Source organism: Lutra lutra, chromosome 18 (genome assembly GCF_902655055.1).
Source record: "Lutra lutra chromosome 18, mLutLut1.2, whole genome shotgun sequence".
Taxonomy (NCBI): Eukaryota; Metazoa; Chordata; class Mammalia; order Carnivora; family Mustelidae; genus Lutra; species Lutra lutra.
This window is the reverse complement of record NC_062295.1, coordinates 31727963-31742902: the sequence shown is the minus strand read 5'-3', so window position 1 is coordinate 31742902 and position 14940 is coordinate 31727963. Positions and strand designations below refer to the sequence as shown.

Here is a 14940-nt window from a genome sequence, read left to right as displayed (position 1 = left end):
TCCACAACCCCTGCTGCAGGTGTCCCTGTATCTTCAGAAACTGGCTTGGAACTGGTGGAGGACTGTAACTAGTTCAAGTTCCCTTTCCTGTTTGCGACATGGAGCTTTTTGGAAAAAGCCAATTATTCAGTAGAGTTAGAGGAGTGATATTTTGTTGACTTTCAGAAATAGGAATATAACTCCGTCTGTCTCCAGGCTGCCTGGAAGGAGCGGGGAGAGCTCGGTTTCCTTCTGCAGCGGCGCCGGAACCGGGTGCGCCTTCTGCCCTGTGCATGCTCATTTATGTCTACCTTTTGGTGCATACTTGACTAAAGTGAGCTACCGTTACCATATTTTAATATATTTCTGTAAAGAAAACACCATGGCAGAGGTCCTGAGGCACTTTTCAGTTTTCTTATTCCACAGAATATAGCAAATGTTGAATAGGACCAAAAGCTTAATCTCAAAGATCCGTAAGTGTACTTGGCCCAGCACTGGGGATGATGGTGAGCAAGACACAGGCCTTGGCTTGAAGGAGCTCCAGATCTGATAAGAGACACAGACAAGAGAAAGGTCAGTGTGGTGGCCCGGTAGCACAGGATGGCATGTGACCCAGGCCTCCGGGATGTGGGCAGGGCTGAGCTGAGCTGGGTGGCTCACAGCAGTTTTTTGTTTTTTGTTTTTTTTAAGATTTTATTTATTTGTCAGAGAGAGAGAGGAGAGAGAGCGAGCACAGGCAGACAGAATGGCAGGCAGAGGCAGAGGGAGAAGCAGGTTCCCTGACGAGCAAGGAGCCCCATGTGGGACTCAATCCCAGGACGCTGGGATCATGACCTGAGCCGAAGGCAGCTGCTTAACCAACTGAGCCACCCAGGCGTCCCTCACAGCAGTTTTAAGAAAGCAAGCTGAGTCCGGATTAGTAGCAGACGCCCTGTCACAGCCTGAGTCACTAGGTTAAGGGGATTAAAGTTGATCTAAGGCCGCAGGGAAACCTGAAGGGCTGAAGGGGGGCTGGAGAGATGGGAATTTTTCCACTTCAGAGTGTGGAGATTAGATGGGAAGGGGACAGGTGGAAAGGTCTTGCAGGAATGCAGAACAGAAGTGACGAGGGCCTGAATTAGCGTGGGACCTGTGGGACCAGGGAGAAACGGGAGAGTTCACAGGACTGGTTGGGGGTGGGAGGAATCAGGAATGACAGCAGATCTGTAATGTCACCAGCTGGGTGGCTGGTGGAACTCCCTGAGACAGGGGACCCAGGAGGTAGAGCAAGCAGGCGAGGAAAGATAAGGAATTCAGCTGTGAGTGTGGCGGGGGGCAGGGGGGTAGGGGGGTTGGGGAGGGTGTCTTGGGACATGCCCTGCCAGGCTGAGGGAGATCCAGGCTGGAGATGACCATTTGGAGTCAACAACCTCCTTGAAACAAGGGGAGTGGGTGGGACCCGTTGGGAGGGAAGTGGGGAAACCCCCACATCTAGGGGACAGACAGCAAAGGGGGAGGCTGCACAGGTTAAAAAAAAAAAAAAAAAAGTGAGGGCACCGGAGCAAGGAGAGTTGTTTCTAGATGGGAGGAAGGCACAGCGGAAATCTGTCCTGGAGTTAGTTTCACAGTGGTAGTGGGCTGTTGAGGGCCAGGAAGGAAGTAAGTGGTGATGACAGCTCTCTTGAGAAGTGTGGCATGAAGTAGGGGAAGGGCAGTGGTAGGAGAGGTCAGAAGGGGTCAGGCTGAATGGGAGGGGAGGCGGGGGTGGGAGGCGCTGGTCTGAGCACAGGCTAGGAGGCAAGGTGGAACAGGCTGGCAGCTGGGTGAGAAAGGCTCCGGAAGTGGGAGGTGCAAATTTAAGATCTAAAGGGCAGTGACAAGAACTAGCCATAGGAGTCAGTGGCCAAGGGGACGGAATTATCAGGAGGCTGGATACATTGTCCCGAGCAGGTGAGCAGCCAGCCAGATGAGAAGACCCAGGGAAAAGGAAAGCAGAGGCCGTGTTCTTCCTGGAATGAGAGGGTGTGCATTGGTGGGAAAATCAGAACATGATCGACCCATGGGATGTGCCTTGGAGAATTGGGTCTTCCAAGCTGAGGCCCAAGGAGAAGAAGCGACTTGCCGTGGCCAAACTCCTCAGGAAATCACAGCCCAGACTGTACCTGGACATGACAGCTGGGTGGCGCTCCCATGGGCCTTGCCCTGACCCTCCTCTGTGCACTTGACGGGCCCTCCAACTGCTGGCATTCTAACTGCTCCTCTCCGTTCAGCACGGTGCTGGCACCTTCCTTAATCTTCTATGGGGGAGAAAGCCGTTTTCTGTGTTTGGTTAGGAAACTGGCTCCGAAAACCACTGGCGATGATGACTTAGATCTTGCTTCTGTCTGGACATGCTGGGTGAGTGCGCTTGGGGCTGGAGGCACCACTCGCTGGAACGTTTCTAAAGGGTGTGCAGTCAGACTCCAAGGGTGAAAATTAGAGCAAGTGATTCTGTTGTGGAAAGAGTGATCATCTGTGATGCCAATGATTCTAGTTTACAAAGTGTTTCTTCCTGTTTTCCACATCATTTTACAAAGAGCTGTTGGGTTTTGAGGGCTCTGTCCCCTAAAATGCAAATGATCCCTTTCTTACAGCCTTCTGTAACGTGTGTGCATGTGTGTTGGGCGGAAGGTCAGTAATCAGACCCTGGGATTTTCCTAGGCTGTTTTCCTGGTCTGTTTTTTAAGTGTCTTCCTGAATTAAAAGGTGTCATTCTGGCTCTCAGTAACGGCCTCTAAGATACATCTTGAGAGAGAAACGGATTTGGCCTGACATCCATTCACCTCTCTTCTTACGGCTGTCAGAAAACTTGGACCAGTTGACATGAGTGGAATTTTTCTTTCATTTGGATAAATGTGTCACTGTCGGACAGGGTTGTGACAGATGGAAAAATCCTATGTAGGGCATGCAGGAAGGACTGTGAGGGGCCTTCTGGCACAGGGGTTTGATATGAACCCCTCTCAGTCTCTTAGTTAATTATTCGTATGCACTTCCTGAAAAGAATGTTCCTGTTTGAACAGCTCGGTAGAACAGCTCGGCTTGGTGGACACCCATTAGGGGCCAAGTGAGCTGCACGCGGGTGAGGACCCTGCGTGTGTGGCTGGTCGTGTCGCTTGGGGGTGTGGGGTGGCCGGCTACAGTCCCCGCGACCACCTGACCAGCTCCAGCAAGCTGTGTGCAGCACCACGGTCCACCCTGGCCAACGGGTGTGGCTGCGGGAACCTTTCCCTCTTCCCCACTCCAGCCACCTCACCCCTCCGGCCCTGTGGCCAGACAATGGGATACCTGTTCCCTCTCCCCGCAGGGTGTGCCCTCCTGGCCTCTCCCCACCCCTCCACAAGGCCCATGGCCAGTCCTGGGCATCCTTTGGGACTCACCCTGGGGACTCCGTGCTCGCTTTGGGTGTGAGTACCCAAGTACCGAGTACTGGAGCAGGCCGAGCACCTGTTGTCCAGACCCAGGGACCAGAGAAGGCGCGGCCGTATTGTCCGCCCGCACCACTGGGGGAGAAGGAAGGGGGTGGTGAGAGCGAGTGATGCCCAGGCTTCCCGCCCCCTCCGCTGCCAAGCCAGCCCGTGTTCACTGTGACCCACGGCGCGCCCGGGGAACCGGAGAGATGCGCACCTTTTGCCAGTTTCCGCTCCCCGGCTTCCGGCCCGGGTGATCCTGACCAGCAGATCCGCGCCACCGGGGTCCCCCAGGAGGGGCAGCGAGTCCCGTCCCCCCTTTCCCCCTCCTCCCCTCCCGGCCTGTCAGGTCACGTGGCCCGTGGCGCCCCCATGGGCCAACCACGTGATGGCGGCGCGCCGTTGCCTTGACAGCGGCTGCGGTGGCCCGCGGGGGCGGGGCAGCCGGCGGGGGCGGGGCGGGGCCGGGAGGGGGGACCCGGCGGGACGCGCGGAAGGAGGGAGGGGGCCGTGCTCAGCGCCCTGGCCGGGCCACGGGGCCACAGGGCAACGCGGCGACGCCGCCCGCCGCAAGCCCGAGCCGGAGTGGAGCCGGGCGGGCAGGCAGAACAGCTCGGTGAGTGCTCGCCGTGGGGGGTTGGTGGGGTGTGGGGGGTGTACCCCGCCCTGCTGGGGGACCGGAACGGAATTGCACCGGGGGACTCGACCGGGGGGAGGGTATGGGCTTTCTCCTGGGCAGGCTCGGGATGGGGTGGCTGCGGGGGGTTGGAGGGTGGCCAGGTGGCCCCGACCCCATGGGATCCTCGCGGGGTGCGGCGCTGAGAAGGCTCAGAGGTCGGGGACAGGGGCGGAGTGTGTGTCTTGCGGCTACTGAGGCTTCCCTAGGGGAAGGGACTCAGATGCAGGTGGACGCCTCTGGGAGACCCCTGTGGGGACTGTGCGCCCCCCCCTCCCCCGTGGGTGTGACAAAGACCGAGTCAGAAACAGACTCGCCATTGCTCATGCCCCAGATGTTTAAAGGAAGTTAAGACAGGTAAACCCCAAACCTACCCCCTGGAAAAGATTCAGACAGGCCTGCCAAGAAGAATAGCTCATCTTTAGAGAGTCACCGTTATTCTACAAGAGATTTTTTTCTCTAACCCGTATATATAAAAAAACAAAAATTCTCTGCAAAGTTCAGCCAGGAGAGCACTTTTTGGAGCCTCTGCCACCTGACAGAAATGTCCGGTTCCATCTTGCCCCACCCCACCCCATACCCCCTACGGGAGAGTGAGGACCAGACTCTACCTCTCCTAGGGGTAGGGAGAGGAGGCCTGGCGCAAGGTAGGACACTGGTGCTGGGACTGTTTGGATGGATGTGAATCGGGTCCGGGCTGCTCCCTCAGCAGGAAGTGGCCTTTCTATCTCCGCGACCCACAGGCCTGCCTGGAGACCCAGACTCCAAGCAGACACACGGCCCGCCCTTCCTTCCACTCCCTGCCACTCTGAGGACCTGTGCAGGGCTGTGATTGGCTGGCCGCTACCCAGAGGCCACCGTCGGCCCTCACTGCCCCCAAAGCCCTCTGTCTCCACTGTCCATCCTGAGCCCAGCCCATGCCCACTGATGGCCCCTGGGCTTCCCGCTTCTTCACCCCACACATGCCTTTCCCCCTTGGGGGGCTCCCCGGTCCTTCCATCCCGCCAACCATCTCCGTGGACATCCAGACCAGATTGACCGCACACTGCTCCCCTTACTGGTTCCTACAGAGTGCCTCAGCCCAGCGCCTCTGAGAGGCCCACTCAGTCCTGCTGCCTGGGCTGCCCCCGGCTCCACACACCGCCCATATCCAGCCTTCCCCCTGCATTTCCTGGACCCCTTCTGCAGCCAGCTGGCCTTCCTGCCACGGCCCCTAGCCTCTCAGAACCCTCCCATGCGGGCAGCGTCTCATCTTTGAGGGAGGGTCCCTGTTTGCCAGGGTTGCTTTTACTATGTCTGTTCTTGCTACCCAGTAGGGACCGTCTCGCTGAGGCCGAGGCAGCCAGCCCCTCCTCTGCTCCTTGACCCTCACCCCTTCGCCACTGAAGCAACCTTTAGCTCACTGGGTGATAATCACCTGCTGAGACTGCTCCCCCACTGGGTGATAATCACCCCCCGAAGCTGCTCCCCCACTGGGAGCGGCAGAGCAGACCCTCACCACTTCCATCTCTGAGGCCTGAGTACCAAATGCAGCCTGACCTCAGAGCCCAGTAAGCACCTACTGGACGGAGTGCAGAGGACGGATCCTCTGAGGGGGCGAAGCCTGTGACTCTCACCCGTCCGCTTACTTCTGTGATGTGTGGGAGAAGAAAAAAGAAAAACAAGGAGGAAGGCACCCCAAAAGAAAGAGCTCTCCCCCACCTCCCGGACCTTCCCACAGAACCCTTTTAGAGATTGACATGGATAGATCCAACTTGGCCCCTTCCCACAGCCACTGACCTTGGTAAACAGCCCATACTCTCCGTCCCCCCAACCCCAGCCATGCTCCCTGGGACCTGGAAACACTGATCTGTTCATAGTAGCTTTAAGTAGGCTTTCGGTGGGGCCTGTGGGGCCCTGAACGTACAAGTAATATATTAATGCCAGGCAAGCTGCGAGGTGCCTGTGCCCTTGAAGTCTGTCCTACAGATTAATTAGAGTCGAGCCCGGCATGCTGCTGCGTGGGCCGGCCCCTTGGGCCATAGGAGACGATCAATCCCCTATTTGGATTACTGGAGATTTGGGTTTAAATTCACAAATCTTAACAGATTGGTCCTTCCGATCTTCGTGCCATGTTATTGTCAAACCAGATACCTACCTGGGATGACTGCAATGGCGTCAGCCTCCACTGCTTTGTGGAACCTGCTCCTGTGGGTGGGTTCAGTTTTTCCTTTTGCTCACAGTTTCCATCAGAGCCTGGATGCGGCTTTCCTTTAGTCCCAGAACCCCAAGTATTTCTGGGGGTGAACTGCGCCAATCAAAATTAAAGTTGGATTTGAGAAATGAGCCCCGGCGTGGAAATGTGTTTTTCATGGTTGGCGCCTGGGCGTTGAAAAGCGGTTTTGAGTCTTCGGGTCCGTTATTTTGTTTCTGAGCCCTGTAGGGGTAGAGATGTCCCCACTGGAAGATGCTTGGGGTCAGAACGTTCAGATGTCATGTCCAGGATCACACTGTGGGAGCCAATCCCGGCCTAGTGACCGGGTCCTAGGATCGGTATACAGGCGGTAGCTCCCTATTCCCTGAAGAGAGGAACAATTTGGAGGATTCCTTCCGTGCTTGTTCAACCACAAGCCACACTTGCTTGGAGCATTTCTGACGTAGGGGTGGAAGCCTGGGTCATTAGCTTTGTGGAGGCACGAAGGATGCGATGTGGGTGGCGCAGGGCGGGGGGTGTCCTGGAAATGCACTCCTGACCCTCCTCCCCAGCCCCACACACAACACTGCCCCTGGTGTAGGGTGTATACAGCAGGTCCCAGAGAAGGTTAATTTGCCCAGCTTCTGGCTCTTCCAGGTCTCGGGGACCCTCTGGGATGCCTGAGAGTGTCTCTCTCCTGCCCCCAGCCTGGCTCCCACCATGAGCGCAGAGCTCAACGTGCCTGTGGACCCCTCCACTCCCGCCTGCTCTGAACCCGGCCACAAGGGCATGGATTACCGAGACTGGGTCCGCCGCAGCTACCTGGAGCTGGTCACGTCCAACCATCACTCCGTGCAGGCCCTGTCCTGGAGAAAGCTGTACCTGAGCAGAGCCAAGCTGAAGGCCTCCAGCCGGACCTCTGCCCTCCTCTCCGGCTTTGCCATGGTGAGTGCAGATCCGTGGCGGGACCCGCGGCTTGCAGGATGGGCTTCTGCTGTCGGAATCCTGCAGCGCTCCAGGGAGCAAAGTGCTCTCTCTGGGCCCTACTGGCTGTTAGGACAGACCCTTAGGAAGTCTCCCCAAGGAGTCCCCAAGCCCTGGAGGCCACAGAAAGCCCCCCTTTTTTTTTTTTTAAAGATTTTATTTATTTATTTGACAGATCACAAGTAGGCAGAGATGCAGGCAGAGAGAGAGAGGAGGAAGCAGGCTCCCCGCTGAGCAGAGAGCCCGATGCGGTACTCGATCCCAGGACCCTGGGATCATGACGCGAGCTGAAGGCAGAGGCCTTAACCCACTGAGCCACCCAGGCGCCCCGAGAAAGCCCCCTTCTGACATTCCCACAGAGCAGTTACCTGGCAGGGAAGTCGAGCTCGATGGAAACAGCTTCAGTGTACCGGGAGGAGAGTGCCCACGTCCGCCCCACCCCGAGCTCCACCTGAGAGGGGAAATCTGCAGGATGGAGTGGGATTGGGATCGATTGGGGTTCGCTTGGGTTAGCCTGGCTCGGGACACAGATCGCCTCCCCCGCCGTCCCACATGTGGCCTCCTGGTGATGAAGCGGAGTCCCTGGCCTGCCTCCAGGCTGTCAGGCTCTAGCTTTCCTTCTGAGTCATTCCCTGGGACAAGAGTCGGTCTTGGGCAGACCGCGTGCCCTAAGCCAGGGTTCAGAATATGAACACGGGAGTGATCGCCCCTCTTTCTCTGTTGTATGCTTAGAGGTCCTATCTGATGGGAATAATGTTTTTCTTCATTTTAAAATTTTTTTAAAAAGATTTTATTTGAGAAAGAGAGTGCACGCCCAAGCAGGGGGAGATGGAGAGGGAGAGAAGCAGGCTCCCCACTGAGCAGGGACCCCCCCCCCCCCCCACACACACATGGGGCTTGATCCCAGGACCTCAGGATCATGACCTGAGCCGAAGGCAGATGCTTAACTGATTGAGCCACCAGGTGCCCCAATTTTTTTCCTTAATGTAAAAAACAATTGTTATTTTTCCAAAGCCCAGAGCGTTTGTTGTCAGGTTGGTAGTACAGAAAATAAGCCATCAGAATGAGCCACTGTGGCCGGTCCTGTGGCAGGGGCCTGCTCTCTCGCTGGTACAGGCCACCCTGGGAAAACCAAGAGCCTGTGTGGTCTGGGCGTGGTGGAGGCCACCAAGCTTAGAGGCTAGAAGTATGGATTTAGATCTGTAGTTTAAAGCCAAGGCTTCATTTCGGTGTTGCATGGTATTGATTTACTTATTCTTAACCTAACTTCAGAAGGGTACACTCGTACGGGGCGCAACCTTGGTTTAGAGTGATTTTCTTCCCGTGGTTTCCATAACGAGCAAAAGACAGAATGCTATCTCAAGGTTCCTTTGAAGGGACACGTGTGAGAAGTATAAACAACACTATGAAAATGAGAGCTTGTTTTCTCCACCATGGAATTATAGGGTTGCATTACCTTTGTCTGGCCCACTCTTAGGATTATTTTTGGGACTGTGGAAAACAAACTGTGGGGAGTATCATGTACGTCGGGTTTCCTTTGTGTGGGGGACCCGGGTCTCAGAAGTCCTTTCCTGTCTTCAATGTCTTCTTAAACCCTGGCCTTCCAGACCCTTGGATCTGCAGACTTAGAGAAGCTCCACTGTTTTCCCAGCCCACAAAAGGGCTCACCCACACTGAAACCTCCAAAACTACTCATTTAAAATTGGAAAATGGGGTGGGGAGGCACGTGAGTGGCTCAGTCGGTTAAGTATCTGCCTTCGGCTCGGGTCATGATCCCAGAGTCTGGGGATCGAGCCCCGCATCGGGCTCCCTGCTCAGCAGGGAGCCTGCTTCTCCCTCTGACCCTTCCCCACTCTCAGGTGTGAGCTTTCCCTCTCTCTCTCAAAATAAATAATAAAGTCTTAAATAAATAAATAAATAAAATGAGATCAGGAAATGGGCCCTGTTCCTTGGGTTATAAAACAAAGAGTGGATTCTGGAGGACTAGTATGAGACTGAGTGGCAGCCAGCAGGGTGTGAAATGGTCTTAGAATGAAAATAGTGACCACAGAGAGACAGGTATGGGAGGGCCCGGATGTACCCCACAGGGTGCTATCCATCCCTAGCTTGGCGATGGCAGTCACCCTTGCCAGTACTAATTCCTTTCTTCAGCATTTACAGAGTGTCTCCTCTCCCTGCACGTGCTCCCTTAACGCAGTCTGGGATACATTTCAGGAGCTGTACCGTGCCCTCACCCTCCCTTCTAGAATGTTCCTCTCAGGGAGGCTGCCACAGCCTAATACACACCCGAGAGTCAGCCGTAATGGGGAAGTGGAAAGCAGTAGAAACGGGGGCGTGCAAAGACCAGCGGTAGGGACAGCAGCAGCCGACCCAATGGACTAGCGTAGACCAGCTCAGGATTCGGAGGGTGGGTGAGTGCGGGAGAAAGCAGACACACACAGATGGGCAGAGAGCATGTCAGCCGCAGACACCGTGGCCCACGGAGGGGCAGGGACGAGCACAAGTGGAGAGGCAGTTTGCTAGGTGGTCTCTCCCTTCGTGTTCTGTATCCCCTAATTAGAAGTGCAAAGCTGTTCTAACGGCAAAGCACTTCTGCCCGCGGTGAGCCTGTTTCTTCATGTTTATCCTTCTGCAAACACACAGAACCAGTGATCCGAGGCCCCCTCATAAAATCTTTGCATAAACACATTGAAAAGTGGCCTTTGGGCCCTTTCTCTCCTGAAGGCTGAACAAAACTGGTTGCTTACTATAGGCCTTTTACTTATCATTGTTTCTTACCTCGGTGCTCTCTGTGGTTTACAACCTCCTCTTGTTGAGCATGTCCTTTGTGGTAGCAAGAGCCTGCCCAGGCCACAGGGGGCACCGAGAAAAGACCGTCCCTCAACTCATGTGGTGTGACAACTGTCTGTATGGAGCAGTGACCACTTCTGAGTTTCTGTTCAGCTGTGGTCCACTAGGATTGCCGTATCTTCTTTTTACCTACCAAATGTTCCATCTCTGCTGAGACGATGAGTCACTCACTCTAGGAGGCGGTAGTTGCTAAAAGTTGTGAAATCTTTCTTGTAAAATTTTTAAAACGGGATGGCTTAGATCTAGGAAGTAAACACAGTGGGTAGAAAAGCCTTCCTCCGGCTTCATTCTGCCTTCCCTCCTCTTTCCATGACTGGTCTGGTTTCTTACTTCTGGGTACCCAGGAGAGAAGGCCCTTGGTGAGCCCTAGAGTCCTTGCCAGGCCTGGACTAAACCGTCCCCTGGGGGAAGTGCACAGTGCCGGGCCACAGAGGGAGCCATTCTCCATGGACTGGGTTCCACCCTGGGGGAAGCAAAGCTGGAGCCCGTTTCCTAGTCTGAGGTTTGAATGCCCTTTAGGCCTTGGGCTGAGCAGGTCCTGCCCTGCTGGCTATAGGCATCCACTGCCACAGAGGTAGGCTGGGGCTTCTGGTTCCCTCTGAGGATTTTCCTTCCTTCCTTCCTTCCTTCCTTCCTTCCTTCCTGAGAGTGCGCACATGCGCACATGAGTTGGGGGGGGGAGCAGACGGAGAGGGAGAATCTGCAGCTGACTCCCTTGAGTGTGGAGCCCGGATGTGGGGCTCGACCTTACGACCCTGACATCACCACCTGAGCTAAAACCAAGAGACGCTCAGCCAACTGCACCAGCCAGGTCCCCCTTTTTCTTTTGTTTAAAACTCGTTTTGGGGCCGCCTGGCTGGCAGTCCGTTGAGCGGGTTACCCTGTATCTCAGGGGCGTGAGCTTAAAAATTTTTTTGGTTAAAAAAAGATAACAAAAACGGTTTTTATTTTATCAAAGTTAATACATGCTGGCAGTTTACAAACGAAGGAGCGCTTGAGGCTCTAAGCTGCCTCCCGTCCCCACCGCAGCAGTGACTGCAGGCCCCTCCTTTCTGAACAGACTGTTCCAGACTCTTGTTTCTGGATTTATCCATTTCAGGCCTTACCTGTTGGCCTTGTCTCCCTGCGACTGTGGGTGATGATTCAGCTCTTTGCCCAGCCCAGCCCCCTCCCCACAGCCCCTGTCACCTCCGCCCTCATTCCTGTCACCATTCCTGGCCTTGGAGATGCGGGCTTCTCCCTAGAGCCTCTGGTCTCCACTGCCTGACACACCCGCTGTCCACCTGAGGCTGTCCAGGTTTGTAGCTCTGAGTCCAGGGGCCACCAGGAGTCCCCGGTACTACCTTTCTCTTGTTACCCTTTGAAAGTGGGGTTTTTTTTTACAGGTATTTTATAGATTTTATTTTTTTATTTGACAGAGAGCACAAGCAGGGGGAGTGGGAGAGGGAGAAGCAGGCTCCCCGCTGAGCAGGGAGCCCGACATGGGGCTCGATCCCAGGACCCTGAGATCATGACCTGACCCGAAGGCAGACGCTCAACCGACTGAGCCAGGCGTCCCAGTTTTTTATTGTTTGAAAACAGCATTGTTTGGTGGCTAAGCCAAGCCACGAGTTCCCGAGGAGTGTGGCCTCTGTCCTGGCTCAAAGCCCGGTACCCAGAGAACCCCGTGTTCAGTGCCAGGAAGGCCCCCAGGGGGGTGAGCCCCGCCGTTCCCCACCCTGTGCCTTCAAGCTCCTTCCTCGGTAGGAGGTCCTTTAGCGCCTGAGAAAACAGAAGCTGAAGCGTGCGAAGGGCGCGGCGGGCGCCCCCTGCCCTGCGCGCCCCGGCCCAGCGCCCCCCTCCGCACCCCCGCTCTGCCTCGCAGGTGGCCATGGTGGAAGTGCAGCTGGAGACGCAGTACCAGTACCCGCGGCCGCTGCTCATCGCCTTCAGCGCCTGCACCACGGTGCTGGTGGCCGTGCACCTGTTCGCCCTGCTCATCAGCACGTGCATCCTGCCCAACGTGGAGGCCGTGAGCAACATCCACAACCTGAACTCCATCAGCGAGTCCCCGCACGAGCGCATGCACCCCTACATCGAGCTGGCCTGGGGCTTCTCCACCGTGCTGGGCATCCTGCTCTTCCTGGCCGAGGTCGTGCTGCTCTGCTGGATCAAGTTCCTGCCCGTGGACGCGCGCCGCCAGCCCGGCCCCCCGCCCGGCCCCGGAGGCCACACGGGCTGGCAGGCCGCCCTCGTGTCCACCATCATCATGGTGCCCGTGGGCCTCATCTTTGTGGTCTTCACCCTCCACTTCTACCGCTCCCTGGTGCGCCACAAAACCGAGCGGCACAACCGCGAGATCGAGGAGCTGCACAAGCTCAAGGTGCGGCTGGACGGGCACGAGCGCAGCCTGCAGGCGGTGTGAGCGCGCCGCGCCCCTGCCCCACCCCCGGCCCGGCTCGGGCCGGTGCGGGCGTGGAGCTGCCGGCCAGGCCGCCCGACACTGCCGCGCCGTTCCAGACCAAAGTCTTACCCCCGTCCTCGCACCGGAAAGCCTGGCCGCCTGGGCCTCCTGCGGAAAATGGCGATCTGTAGAAAAAGAGAGACTGTTGCTAAGAGCTGAGAGCAAAACCGCCTGAGTCCTGGGGCCTGGGGATTCCCTGCAGCAGGAGACGAGCATCACCGGCAGGCTCGGCGCTCGGGGGAGGGCTGAGGGTTTCAGAGAAGGGACCGCGCCGTGCCACCTGGGGTGTGGGTCTCAATGTGCCACCCTGCTGCAAGGAGATGGGGTGCAGGCCCACAGCTTGGCCTGGTGCTTCCCTCCCCTGTCCTGGGGGGATTAGGTGGCCGGGCTGACGGGGGAGGGCAGGAGCTGGGGTCCCAGGTCCGCTCAGCGGGCGCAGTAGACGCTCAGCCGGGCATCGGACTGGTCTCACCCCCAGGGAAGACTTCCAAGGACAGAGGCCTGGCCGGGCCGGGAGGTGCGTCTTTGGGCATCCCATGGGAGATGCCCACCTACAGACACCTTTAACTGGGTGCTCTGGGGCACACTGGGCTCAAGTTCTCTCTGCCTAGCCAGCCTGGAGCCCTGGGCGTATTAACCCAGCAAAGTCGCCAGATTGGGGAAAGGGCTCACAGTCCAGAGACCTCCATCTACAAACTAGTTTCTGAACCCATGTCAGCAGCCCCTCCAGGCTACAGCTGCCAAAGACCCTTGCCCAGAGAGCGGAGCATGCTTCCTAGCTCCCCGCTGCCTGTGACCCCAGGAGGAGGGAGGGTGTGGCCTGGGGGACTTCCTCTCTAGACAAGGTCTGTTGGCCTGATCTGGCTCACCCATTTCCACGGCCGCGCACATACATACTATGGCTCAGCTTAGGGGTGAGCATGCTGCACCCTGAGCTGCTTTCCAAACCCACACTTCCCACAGCGGCCAGCAGCAGCCCGGACAGGGAGCCTTCCTTGTTTCCCATCATCGTGGGACGTCATGCTCTGAGGGCGTCTCTGTGGGGTCTGGGTGACCCGTGCCGAGAAATCCCGGCTGGCCTGGCTGTAGCTGCAGGGAACGTGACGTACCATTGAGGACATAAACCTTAACACATAACCAAAATGCCACGGGGCTATCTGGGAGCCGTGCCGGGAGTCGCCGTGGTAAGTCGGGAGGTTATGGGAGTCCAGACGTCGGGTTCCGTGGAGCCAGACGAGAGCCTGGCGTCGTCCACGGGCGCGGCCCTGCTGTTCCGCAGACCTCTGTCCATGCTTGCTTGCTGTCTAGTGCATGTCTGTTCTGTCCCGCAGCCTTGTTGAAAAGGCTTGTCTGGCTTCGTGTGTATTTGCTCTGTGTCAGCGTCGCTGTAAGACAGCTGCTCTGTGTCCTGGCAGGGACGGCGCAGGCGGCCCCTCCCCGCAGCTGGGAGTGGGCAGCAGCCCCATCCTCTAGCCTGAGCCTTCGGAGAGGGGCCGTGCTGGCCTCACTTCCCTGGGCCATCGGGTGCCCCTGCCCCAAGTGTGCCAGACGTGCCAGGCTTGCCAGACTGGAAAGCACCCCCAGAGCCAGCTGGGAGGCCGGTGGTTAATGCCTGCTCCACGGACAGAGCTGCTGGCCTCGCCACCTCGGGCAGGACACTGGGTGACCCGGGACGATGCCACATGGGAAGCGAAGATGCCGCATCCTGTGTTCTTAACGCTGATTAGAACTTCACTCTCGTTCCGTCGTCTGGAGTGTTCTCCCAGCTCCCCGAGGCAGAGTTTCTGCGGGACAGAGAGGACCATGGGTCTGGGGACTGGCGATCGGTGTGGAGTCCCAGGGTAGCCCCAGAGCTTTGGGGGAGATGGAGGGTCAGCTGCCGTTTGGAGCTGCAGATGCAACTCAGCAGGCGGGCCGGGGGAGAGCGGAGGCCACCGACGAGCTGGAACGGCAGTTTCTGGAGGTTGAACCCAGTCGGGAAGCCTTCCAGGCGCCTCAGCCATTCGGCGTGAGGTGCCCCGGAGCCGGCGAGGGCCTGGCCTAGTTTCCTCCGAGCGGAGCCTTCCTGGTGCTCCCGAGCTGAGCGCCCGCCTGTGTGCTGAGGCCCTTCCCAAAGTGGAGCATGATCTCCATTTAGTACCTGGCCAGAAGTTTCTAAACTCAAGTGTTTCTATTTTAGAAACTGCGAGGGCAGAGTGGATTCTAGCGTCTTCTAGGAAAGTCTGGGGGGGCTCAAACCGCGTTGAGTCTGAGTGCTTCAGGGCTCAGCGGCCGCCGTTACCTGTCTCGCGCTGATTGATTCATTATGCACGACGCTGGGCCTCACGTCCGGTGAACATGACCCCTGGCCTGTGCGTGGGTTTTCCAGCAGTTGCCCGGGATTGAGCTGAATAAACAAGTCCATCTGTGA

General features: G+C 57.2%; 1 protein-coding gene and 1 long non-coding RNA gene across 11 annotated transcripts in view; one reads left to right on the top strand and one right to left on the bottom strand.

Annotated features, from left to right (window-relative positions):
* ORAI2 (ORAI calcium release-activated calcium modulator 2) overlaps positions 1 to 14940 on the top strand; it is an 18791-nt gene extending 3851 nt beyond the window's left edge. The window contains exons 1-3 of one of the 10 annotated variants that reach the window (XM_047714177.1): positions 414 to 552; positions 6961 to 7198; positions 11952 to 14940. In XM_047714177.1, coding sequence (XP_047570133.1) covers positions 6974 to 7198; positions 11952 to 12491 — 765 coding nt within the window. In that variant the 5' untranslated portion in view covers positions 414 to 552; positions 6961 to 6973 and the 3' untranslated portion in view covers positions 12492 to 14940. Of the gene's footprint in view, positions 1 to 413; positions 553 to 1725; positions 1909 to 2273; positions 2356 to 3120; positions 4021 to 5653; positions 5864 to 6910; positions 7199 to 11951 lie in introns of those variants that run through there. The other 9 variants (XM_047714179.1, XM_047714183.1, XM_047714184.1 and 6 more) reach the window with 9 other exon arrangements.
* LOC125090928 (uncharacterized) lies at positions 468 to 3781 on the bottom strand. Its single transcript, XR_007124522.1, has 4 exons — positions 3622 to 3781; positions 3375 to 3497; positions 2121 to 2448; positions 468 to 525 (listed from the first exon to the last, which is right to left on the bottom strand). It is a non-coding gene; the product is annotated as an uncharacterized LOC125090928 (long non-coding RNA).